The 12,752-nt window shown below is 34.3% G+C and overlaps 1 protein-coding gene across 1 annotated transcript; it reads left to right on the plus strand.

Moving 5' to 3' along the window:
* The first annotated feature begins 3,264 nt into the window (after positions 1-3,264).
* LOC125869944 (uncharacterized mitochondrial protein AtMg00300-like) lies at positions 3,265-3,558 on the plus strand. The gene has a single exon (XM_049550335.1). The coding sequence runs from the start codon at positions 3,265-3,267 to the stop codon at positions 3,556-3,558; it is 294 nt and encodes a 97-aa protein (XP_049406292.1).
* The last annotated feature ends 9,194 nt before the right edge of the window (positions 3,559-12,752 follow it).

The raw sequence follows: 12,752 nt of genomic DNA on the forward strand, positions 1-12,752 counted from the left end.
TATCAATTTCATGCTTTTTAATTGTGTATCTAATATTACAATGCCTCCAAAAAGAATAAAACTATAAAAGGAGCACATATATGAATGCTATGTATTATTTGTACGCTGTAGTCCCTCCCGTTTAGAATGAATATCTGCATATATGAACTTGATGGGTGTAATAGATGTACAATGGTGTGTAGCACTGAACTTGAAAGATTGCAATAAAAGTTGTAATTGTTGGATCTAAAGAATAAGAATGAGAAGATGACGATGGTTGCGGTGATTTTCGGAACTGAANTATAATATAATGGCTAATTAAGGAACGACACATGATATTTAAGTACAAAATAATACTTTAAAAATACATTATAAGGAAAAGTTAATTTTGCAAAAATAATAAATAAAAGCATTTATTTTCTAAAACCCCACCAAACCACCCCTTCTTCCTCATTCTTCCAAACTTTTCCGGCGCCTCCTCTTTACCCCTAATTTCTTCTTTTAATTTTTTTCTTTTTGGTTTTTTTTATTAAATTCATATCTTTTTTTTTTGTGGATTTAATTTGTATGTTATCAATTTCATGCTTTTTAATTGTGTATCTAATATTACAATGCCTCCAAAAAGAATAAAACTATAAAAGGAGCACATATATGAATGCTATATATTATTTGTACGTTGTAGTCCCTCCCGTTTAGAATGAATATCTGCATATATGAATTTGATGGGTGTAATAGACGTACATGGTGTGTAGCACTGAACTTGAAAGATTGCAATAAAAGTTGTAATTGTTGAGAATAAGAATGAGAAGATGACGATGGTTGAGGTGATTTTCGGAACTGAAAAAATTAAAAACTAATTCGATTGTATTAATAGTGATGGTGGCAGCGGTGGTGAATGGATGGTGTGTGGTGGAGGAGAGAATGAGGAAGAAGAATAGTTTTGGCCTTTTAAATATTATTTTTTTGGCATGAAAAAGAGCCCCTTCACGCGCTGATTTTTGGTGCATTACACTTACCATGTCATGTTAGCGAAAGGTATCAAAATGACACAGTGAAATCCTACATGAGGTGTCTAAAATGAACATTAGCTAGTTGAGATGTCTAAGTGAAATTTTGTGCCAACTTTAGGAGGCTACTGATGGGTTTAGCCAAAGTAATATTATTGTATTGTTCTGAAATATGAATGAATTATGAGAGGGAGTGGGGTGAACTATTTATGTGTTACAAAGACGATGAGATCTCAACCAATAAGAATTCTCCATTTGTGTCCTAAAATATATACCAAAAACAATAAGCATAAGCCACATGATGACTGGATTGTTGTTAATCTTATTGGCGTTAGTTTGGTCACCATTGTTTACAATGAGGTATCTTGCAAAATGTGAATATTCAAACTAAAGAGAGAAAGAAGATTAGATAAGTTATACCAACACACGATTATTAAGAAATCATCACCAACTTAATTAATATCCAAGACATTTCAAAGAAGAATCTAAAATATTCAAGAGTAATAAAGAAATAAAGGAAGATTTCTAGAATGCTAGAGAGAAAAGTCTAGAGATATTCTAGAAAATGTAGTTCTAGAAATAGGTAGTTTGAAGAACATTCTAGAATATAGTAGCAAAATCCTTAGCTAGATTCTTCCATCACCACCTATAAATAGAGGTGGTTCATTTGAGTTGGAACCAACAAAGCAAGAAACAAAGTAAGAAAGCAAGAAAGAAAGTAAGAGAGAAAACAAGAGTGAGTGCTAAGTTAAGAGTGTTGCTGAAGCAAGCAACAAGTGTGATCAAGATTGTAAGATCGAAGTGGGTCCTTACTTTGATATAATAAAATTCAAATTGTCAGACCTGTCGTCTCCCAAACAATAATATTCAACATGTGGTATCAGAGCCTGGTGGATAAGAGCGAGGTAGTAAATCAAAGAAGATTCTACAAGCTACTGTCAAAGGCTACAAATCGCAAGGCACTAATCAATGACAGATTTTGCTAGCACTCTCAATAGCGTTGAGAAGCTCAATGCAAGCAACTACGGATCATGGAGCACGAGAATGGAATATTATTTTCTCGGCTAGGAATTATGGGATATCATCGATGGATCAGTAACCACACCACCAACAAATGTTGAAGCAACAAAAAAGTGGAAGGTCAAAGCTGGAAAGGTCATGTATGCTCTCACTGTAAGCATCTAGAATGAGTTCCTACAACGCATTAAGAATGTCAAGACACCCAAAGAAGCTTGGGACGCCTTGGCAACGATTTTTACAAAAAAGAATGATGCAAGATTACAAAGGCTTGAAAATGAGCTTTTGTTAATCTCTCAACGGAATATGACGATCAGTCAATACTTCTCAAAGGTAAAATCTTTATGTGATGAAATATCAAAGTTAGATCCAGAGGATGCTATCACAGAGACAAGAATGAGGAGAATCATTGTTCATGGTTTTAGGCCGGAGTTTAAAGGCATAATTATAGCCATATGGGGATGGGCCACAGAACTAACTTTATCTGAGTTGGAAAATTTGTTAGCAAATGAAGAAGATTTAGAGAAGCCATTATCAAGTCTCACTATAAAAGACGAAGATAATGCGCTCTTCAGCAAAAGGCAAGACTATAAAAAAAGAGAAGCGGAGAAAAGCTCACGGCCACGGGGAGACCAAAAGAATCAACATAAAAAAAGTCAACGACAAAACAAGCAAACTAAAGGCTTTAATAATCGGCAGATTGAGAAATGCTACAATTGTGGAAAGAAAGGACACTACACCAGAGATTGCTGGTATAAGAAAGCTGAAGGTAATGTAGCTACTTCTTTCCAAAATCAGAAAGATGAAGAAGAAGTTTGGGATTTCGAGACCTCTTATACAGTTGAAGAAACTAATCAACAAGAGGAGCCTACCACCTGTCACTTTAACAAAGAAGATAAGATAGCACTTGCAAATGTGAGTGAGAAATTGGTCGATTGTGAACAAGATTGGATCATTGATTCAAGTTGTTCCAATCACATGACTGGTGATGAGAAAAAGCTCATTAACATGAGTGAATATAAAGGCGGTCGATTAGTTGTGACTGCAAATAATTCAAAAATGTCAATAACTTATTTTGGCAAGATGGTTCGTGCCTCATCACAGCTCAAGACAAGTGGAACTTCAAAATGTCTACCACGTTCCATGTATGAAGAAAAACTTATTATTTGTATCGCAACTAACAAATTCTAGTAACTATGTCTTGTTTGGACCAAATGATGTAAAAGTATATCGAAACTTAAAAGTTACAAGTACACCAATCATGGAAGAGAGAAGATTAGAATCAATCTACGTCATGTCAGCGGAGACAACTTATGTTAAGGAAACACGGAGTAATGAAACAACTGATCTATGGCATACACGTCTTGGGTATAGCAAACTAAACAACATGATGCAACAGTCAAAATTAAAAGGTTTTCCCCAGCTTGAGATTAGAGGAGACACTATATGTGCTGGATGTCAATATGGGAAAACACATCAACTTCCCTTTGGAGAATCAAAGTATCAAGCGAATGAGCCATTAGAGCTGGTACACTCAGATGTATTTGGACAGTGAAACAGTCCTCCATAATCGGTTACCGTTACATGGTAACATTTATTGATGACTTCTTAAGGTACGTATGAATTTACTTCTTAAAAGAGAAATCTGAAGTATTTGAGAAGTTTAAAGAGTTCCAATATACGGTGGAGAATGATATTGTAAGAAAAATCAAATATCTCCGTAAGGACAATGGGGGAGAATACACGTCACGAGAGTTCAATGATTATCTTAAAGAGAAGATGATAAGACGACAATTAACTTGCCCAAATACGCCACAATAAAATGGAGTGGTTGAAAGAAAAAATAGACATTTGGCAGAGATATGCAGAAGTATGCTGCATAGTATGAATGTACCAACAAGGTTTTCTGTAGAATGCATAAAGACTATTGTCCACATTACCAACTGGCTGCCGCAGGCAAGATTGAAATTCATCTCACCATTTGATAAACTTCAAAAAGATAATTCCTACTATAAGCCACTTTCGAGTTTTTGGTTGTGTATGCTATGTGTTTGTGCCAGATCATCTTTGTAGCAAGTTTGATAAGAAAGTTGTTCGTTGCATCTTTGTTGGATACGACGAACAAAGAAAAGGATGGAAGTGTTGTGACCCTACCACAAATCGGACATATATGTCAAGAAATGTGATATTTAATGAAACATCATCATGGTGGTCTGAAGAAGCCACATTACTAGATTCAATAGAACTAGAGCAAAAGCTACAACATAAGCTTTAAGAAGAAGGACAAGGAAGTAAAACAAAATTACAACAAAAAGCATGTGAAAAACTCAAATCACATACAGAAGAGATATCTTCAAGTGGAGAAAATAAGAGCCTGTGGAAAACTGGAATTTATGAAACTCCAGAAGAGTTGCAAGAAAGAATACAAGAAACTCCTCAACTACGAAGATCCACACGAGTGAAACGCTAAAATAGTAAGTATATAAATGCGGCACTGGCTGAGGTTGACAAGGTCAAGGAACTTACCACCTTCGAAGAGTAGTGAATGGAGAAAGGCAATGAAAAAGGAGATTCCAACCTTAAAGCTAAACCAAACTTGGGAGTTAGTGGCTAAACCTATGGATGTTAAACCCATATCATGTAAGTGGGTATATAAGCTGAAAACACGTCCTGATGGATCTATTGAGTGGTACAAAGTACGACTAGTGGCCCGGGGATTCTCACAAGAGTATGGTCTTGACTATGACGAGACATTTAGTCCTGGGCAAAAATTACTACAGTTCGTGTGTTAGTAGTTCTGACAGCTACTAAGTCTTGGACACTATGGCAGATGGATGTAAAAAATGTTTTTTTCATGGAGAATTGGATTGCGAAATATTCATAGATTAGCAAGGTTTTGTGAATAGAGTCTATCCTGATTATGTGTGCAAATTGAAGAAAGCTTTGTATGGGTTGAAGTAACCCCCCCCCCCCCCCGGGCATGGTACAAAAAAATTGTCGAGTTCTTGATCCAAAGTGGCTATCAAGTAGCACCAACAGATTCAAGTTTATTCGAAAAAGCTCATGAAGGAAGGTTAGCTATCATATTAGTCTATGTAGATGATCTAATCATCACATGAGATGACTTTGATGAGATCCATCAAAGTAAAAGAAATTTGATGGTGTGATTTCAAATGAAGGAGTTGGGAGAACTAAAACACTTTCTTGGTCTTAAGGTTGAGAAAACAAAGAATGGATTATTCCTTGGACAACAAAAGTACATGAGAGATCTACTCTAAAAATCTGGAATGATGGGTTGCAATACATCTTCTACACCGATGGAGCCTAACTTAAAACTATGTTCCCATGAAGGCAAAGACTTGGAGGAAGAGACAATATATCGTCAACTTGTCGGTAGTCTTATCTATTTAATATTGACCAGATATTGCCTTCGCAGTTGGAGTAGTTAGTAGATTTATGCAGAAACCAAAGAAGCCTCATTTGGAAGCAATCAGAAAGATATTAAGGTATGTGAAAAGAACTATTGACTATGGACTATTCTATATGAAAAGAGCTTCTTGCAAGATAATAGGATATTGTGATGCGAATTATGCCGGTAACCATGATACTCGAAGATCAACCACTGGATATGTTTTCAATCTTGGATCAGCCGCAGTATCATGGTGCAGCAAAAGACAACCAACTGTTTCACTTTCAACTATGAAGCAGAATATCGAGCAGGAATGATGGCAGCACAAGAGAGCACATGGCTAAATCAACTCATGAAAGACTTGCATCAACCATTAAAAGATATCGTACCACTATATTGTGACAACTTGTCAGCTATTCATTTAGCGGAAAATTCTGTATTTCACGCTCGAACGAAGCATGTGGAAGTACACCATCATTTTCTTCGAGAAAAAGTTCTTCAAGGTGAAATTGAAATGAAGCAAATCAAGACAGAAGAGCAAGTAGCAGGCATATTCACAAAGAACCTGGACAACATGAAGTTTATAAGATTTCGAGAAGCACTTGGAATGATTGAAAGAGAAAATAAAGTTGGTGCTGAGGGGGAGTGTTAAGAAGTCATCACCAACTTAATTAATATCCAAGACATTCCAAAGAAGAATCTAGAATATTCAAGAGTTATAAAGAAATAAAGGAAGATCTCTAGAATTCTCATTCTAGAGAGAAAAGTCTAGAGATGTTCTAGAAAATTAGGTAGTTTGAAGAACATTCTAGAATATAGTAGCAAAACTCTTAGTTAGATTTTTCCATCACCACCTATAAATAGAGGTGGTTCATATGAATTGTAACCAACCAAGCAAGGAACAAAGTAAGAAAGCAAGAAAGAAAGTAAGAGAGAAAACAAAAGTGTGTGCTAAGTCAAGAGTGTTGCTGAAGCAAGCACCAAGTGTGATCAAGATTGTAAGATCGAAACGAGTCCTTACTTTGATATAATAAAATTTAAATTGTCAGAAATCGATTGTGTCCGTTGTCTCCCAAACAATAATATTCAACAACAATTACCCTATTCCTACCGTGGGTGTCAAATTGATTATAAGAAAAATGGTACAGTTAAATTTATAAAAGTTCAAGAGCATGTGATCAATTTAGCTCGGTAATTAGGTTGATAGACAATTCAAATTTTGCTAATATGAGTATAAACTAAATAACATGAAATAAAGCAAAGTATAAAGCTCGAGAATCTTACAAATTAATCAAGTGTATGAGAATATTCTTTGCATTCCCTAAGATAAACTCGAAACAACGAATCTTAACACTTTAGGATACGTGAAAACAAAGAGAAGGCTTAGAAAATCAAGGGAAAGTAATAGTATTGTATCGTTCTGGAATCTAAATGAATTACAAGAAGGAATGGGGTGAACTATTTATGTGTTACAAACGTGAGGCGACATTAGCCAGTAAAAGTGCTCCTCTCGAGCCCAAAAGTACTAGGACTGATGGGCATACATAATGAAGTTATTAGTGGTATTAGCTATAATTATTGACCCACTCTAATGATTGTACACACTCGTCTTTGCACCTGTCTTTTTTACCTCTTTATTCCCTTGTCAATTTATTCACGTCATTGAAGAACTATCCCAAATCCAACTCTTCCTAGACACATTTCCTTTTTTGTTCTAAGAACATTCCCTTGAATGATGGTCATTTTCAATTCCTTACTACCTTGAAGGATGTACATGTACCTTCTTCGTGTTTCCATATATTGAAGTCAAGTTTTACCCAATACAAATAGTCATTCCACTTCTTAAATGTGATGTTCGTCATAGTTAAGAAGCATGAGGATAATCTCAAGTATCATGGTGAAATATTGGAAAGACACCCGTATCTTTAAAAATCTTGCATCTCTTGAAACTCCACTCAACTTCTTCAAACTTTTATTCTTTTAGTTGTCTTTTGTCCTTTTTGGTATTTCAGATTTTTGTGATCTTGTACCCATCCTTCTCTCTTCTCCTACGTTTTGTTCAATAAAACTTATAATTTTTGGTCCGCCTTACTGACTTTTGTCTTTGCCTCGTATCATTTATTGGCGTATATATTCCTTTATTGTCACCCATTTTTGCTAGACAAATACGATTTCATAATATTGCCACAAGTCGAAATGAAAGACAATGTGAATGGGAGTGCATATCCTCATCAATTAAAAAGACTGACATTACCACTATTTGTAGTGACTGCAACTGCATAAAAGAAAAATATCAAGTGTGCACCTTTAAAGATTTTGAAAGCATCATTCATTCGCTTACACCTATTCCTTTTCCATAGGATTTGAAGATCCTTTAATTAACTTAAGTATCATTTTTTTTTCTATGGACCTTCAATATATGTGAAAGATAACTTGGTCCCAGATTCTGGAAGCTACTATGGTCTGTCTTTAGGTTTTGGCCGCCAAAATCACTTGATCAACCTCATGCTTAAGTACTTCTCTAGGATTGTTTGTGAGGGTATCATAAAGTTGGTAAAAAGCGGGAAAAGTTACATTTTCAAGAACCTCAATGATGTTCATGATCAGGGCTAGGATTGCGCAGACCGACTTTTCCTAATGGTATATAGAAACGTGGTAGGGGAGGTTAGCTCAAGGAAGGAAGCTAAGTAAGGGCGAGATGCAACAAACACAAATGAAGGGTTCACTTCAGGATCATTTGAATAATGTGAAGATACAGACGAAGCAACTAAAGTCGAATAAGAATATTTCGCTGAAGCAGAAACAATAGGATCGTAAGAAGAGGGCTAGATCGACTAATTTGTTGTCATGGATTATTGGGCCTATGTGATCCGCTCCTTTCAAAATGATGGAATATGTTTTGTAAGTTTTTGCACTATTGATGGGTATCGTGGATCATATGATCTCCAACACTTTGGGAGGAAACAACTTAGTGCCTTATGGAATTATGATTTATTGGAGGTTGACAACCAGTTCACTCAGCATACAACCAATGATGTTGGAATCTACTTGAAAGTTGCAAAAACCCTCACCTCAGTTATGAAATTTCCAAGGAAAGAAATAAAAACCAACTACTCAGAGCTAAACACCTGAATGAGCCATATATAGGAAGCATCGCTGGTTACAGAGGAACCTAGCTCTAAGAGTTACGTGAGGATGCCTTACAGAGCCAATGTGGTAGTTAAGCCCATTTAAAAAAGGTTCAAGATAACAGACATATCCAACTATAATGGGAACACAATCCCCAAATTGCATTTTTTTCACAACGATTGTTAACAAAAATGATTTGACCAAAGAGTAAGAGAAGTTTGTTATGGTGATGAAGTTTGGGGAAACTTTGTCGGGTAGAGCCTTAATATGGAATTCCCTGTTTCCTAGAAAATTTATTAATTCTCTTAACATGCTTGAAGAAAGTTTTGTCAAGGCCCATGCATGAGCAAAAAAGGTGCAGCCCCAAAGGACAGGCATTGTCAAGATAGAGAAAGACGACATAAAGCTTCTCTGAAAATTTGTCACAAGTTTTAGAGAGAAATAATGCAATTGTCAATCGTTCAGACAACTGGGCGACTGAAGCTTTCACTAAGGGTCTTAAACCTTTGAGTTCAATCATATTGCTTAGACTGAAGGGGAGTTTAACTAAGTTTAAGACAACAACTTAGATTGATGTTCATAGTTGATACGAGTCAAAAATTTGGGTTGAAGACGACTAATGTATAACTCATGAGAAAGTGATGAGATTTTTAATGACACAATGCGTCTTTTCAATGTTCTCGAGTACCATGACATTATGGATTTCTCTTTCCACTTCTCGACTCTGACTGGCGTCACATCCAAGAAGTAGAAGTACTATTTATATTGGGTAAATGTTGGCATAAACGTGTGGCAACATGAGGAAGGTACAGTTGTAGGTACATCCCTCGATAATTACTATCCTTTGAAGGAGCTTTCTTGAGAAAAAGGAAAATGTACTCAAGAAGAATTGGATTTGGGATCGTACTTCTATGACAAGGAGATAAAGGGGCACGAAAGGCAGGTGTGTGGTCAAGTCTGTATGAACGTCAAAGTGGGTCATGATTAATAGCTAGCACTACCAATGGTTTCATCGCGTGGCTCACACCCACTGGTCTGAGTACTTTAGGGCTCGAGTAAAGCACTCGTATTGGCTGAGGCCTCACCTTTGTAACACATAAGCAGTTTACCCCTCTCCTTATTGTAATTCATTCAGATTCCAAAACAATACAATACTATTACTTTTTACCTTATTTTTTAAGACTTCTTTTTGTGTTCTCATATCTCGAGGTTTTAAGCTTCAATGTTTCAACTTTATCTCTAGGAACGCGAAGATCATTCCTATACACGTCCAGTCTTACCATCTACGAGATTCTCAGGTTATTTTCTTTGCTTTAATAATACTTCATACTTGTACAATTCTTGCAATATCCAAATTGTTAATCAGCCTATTCATTGACACTACAACAAAAACACCTTTTAACTGTAATAAATATACACATTAACGAGGAGTGTTAAAGCCTTTACCGACATTTGTTAATTGCCATTGGATCTAATGTCGCTAAAAACTTTAGGGACATATATAAAGAGTGCTAATTGCCGCTAAAAATACATATTTAGTGGAAATTAAGCTATTGCATGCCGTTGATTGATTGCTACTAAAGATCATTTTGATGTAGTGTGAGTGAAGTCGATAACACATGTCATTCACCTCTTATTTATCTATACCATTTTTGATAAATAATAATAAGATTGTCATTCCATTAATTATTGTTTAAGGGGATGCTAAGTCAATATTGAACAAGTAAAAATGAATCTCTATTAGGCAATTTGAATTATCAACATATAAAAGTTAATTTTTTTTTAATATTAATGCGCTAGAAAAACTTATAACCTTAAGGTCACTGATTCAAATTGTGGCTATGCAACGTCTATATTTTCCTAATATATTTTTGGTTTGACCATTTGGCAAGGCTACAACGGCTTGTTAGGGTTTTGCCCTGATTTTTTGACCTTATTTGAAATTTATTTTTTTCCTAGAAAAAAAAACAAAACATTACCATAAATGCTTTTAACTTTTCCTGAAAGAAAAAATAAAATTTTCCTCCATATTTGGTTATTCTTTTCTTAAAGGAAAAGTTAGGATATCTATAAATTGTGACCCCTCTTCTCCTAATAAGAACAACAAGAACATCACAATGTAGTCAATAAAAAGTTTTGTTTATGGGGAGATTTTCTCCTAAACATATTTATGTCTTTTTTAGAATTTGTTTTCAATAAGTAGGTTGATTGGCCAAACTATAATAATATTATATCTTTAGTATGTTTTTATTTGACATCTGATTTGTCAACCATATGATTTGCAATTATAAGCTTCTGCATGACGCCCTATTCACCGTCATAACCCAACAAGTGGTATCAGAGCACATGGTTCAATTGATGATCCAATGGTTCAACAAGATTGAAGAAAGGCTCAAGTGGTTTCAAATCAATTTGCAATAAATTTGATGGTAATAGAGATTTTTGTCAAGCTACATGTGGAGAAGAAGTTTTAACCATATTTCAACCTATCTGTTGCTGTAAATTTTTTTTTAAATGAAATATTTTTAAACCATTTTTAACCCATATATTTTAATCCTTATTTTTAATCATGACAAGCAGCAGTGATGAAGACTATGTGAAGAACAAAGATTATCATGCAATTGAAGAAGGCATATCAAGTTTTGTCAAGAAAATTCAGCTAAAAGGGGAGATTTGTTAGGGTTTTGTCCTGATTTTCTTACCTTATTTGAAGTTTATTTTTTCCTAAAAGAAAAGACAAAACATTACCATAAATGTTTTTAACTTTTCCTGAAAGAAAAATATAATTTTCCTCCATATTTGGTTATTCTTTCTTTAAAGGAAAAGTTAGGAGATCTAGTAATTGAAGACCCCCCCCCCCCCCCTTCTCCTATTAAGAACAACAAGAACATCCACAATGCAGTAGTCAATAAAAAATTTTGTTTATGGGGAGATTTTCTCCTAAACATATTTATGTTTTTTTTAGTATTAGTTTTCAATATGTAGGTTGATTGACCAAACTATAATAATATTATATCTTTAGTATGTTTTTATTTGACCATCTGATTTGTCAATCATATGATTTGCAATTATAAACTTCCGCATGACTAGGGTCGGCTCTTGCCTTTGTAAAATAAGGCTTATGCCTTAGGGCCCCCCAAATTATCATCAAGAATAAATTATATGTTAAATTTTTCTAGAAAAATTGATTAATTATGATAAAAATATATATTATTTTACCCACTTTAACATCTTTTATACTTTGTTAAAAATAAGAATTAATAGTGAAAAGTGTTGAACAAAGTGAATTACAAATTCTTTTTTATTTCTTTTTAAATTTTAGTTTCAAACATTACAACAAGCATATTAAAATGGTGTATTCCAAGTCATCAAATTCTTGAATCAGATTTTGTGGTTCTAACTCTTATCTTTATTGAATATTTGTCAACTTATTACTTATAAAATTATGTTAACAATTCATATAATAATTGTTTCACTGAAAGGATGTTTTCAATGTTGAGTTAATAAAATCTTACCTTAAAATCAATAACTGAAAAATAATATTAAATACTAATAATTTTCATCTAAATAGTGTAAGAAAAATAAATTTTGAATAAATATGTCTACAAAGTTTATTTATATTTGAGGCCTCAAATTGAAATTTCGCTTTAGGCCCCCAATTACGTTGAGTCGCCTCAGTGCATCACACCCTATTAACCTTCATAACCCAATACGGCTTAAGCGAATCTTTCTCTTGTTTTGACCATTTAAAATAGGTACATCTATGTTTGACCTATTGATTAATTAATTATGAAAAACTATAGTTAATACCACATTGTATCTCTAGTCAAAATGATGAAACGACCAAAAGNAAAATAATATTAAATACTAATAATTTTCATCTAAATAGTGTAAGAAAAATAAATTTTGAATAAATATGTCTACAAAGTTTGTTTATATTTTAGACCTCAAATTGAAATTTCACTTTAGGCCCCCAATTACGTTGAGTCGCTTCAGTGCATGACGCCCTATTCACCTTCATAACCCAACACGGCTTAAGCGAATCTTTCTCTTGTTTTGACCATTTAAAATAGGTGCATCTATGTTTGACCTATTGATTAATTAATTATGAAAAACTATAGTTAATACCATATTGTCAAAATGATGAAACGACCAAAAGATTTTTGGGATTTGAATTTGATAGCACACAATTTCTCTCTCCTTTATTCTTG

Source organism: Solanum stenotomum, chromosome 7, assembly GCF_019186545.1.
Source record: "Solanum stenotomum isolate F172 chromosome 7, ASM1918654v1, whole genome shotgun sequence".
Taxonomy (NCBI): domain Eukaryota; kingdom Viridiplantae; phylum Streptophyta; class Magnoliopsida; order Solanales; family Solanaceae; genus Solanum; species Solanum stenotomum.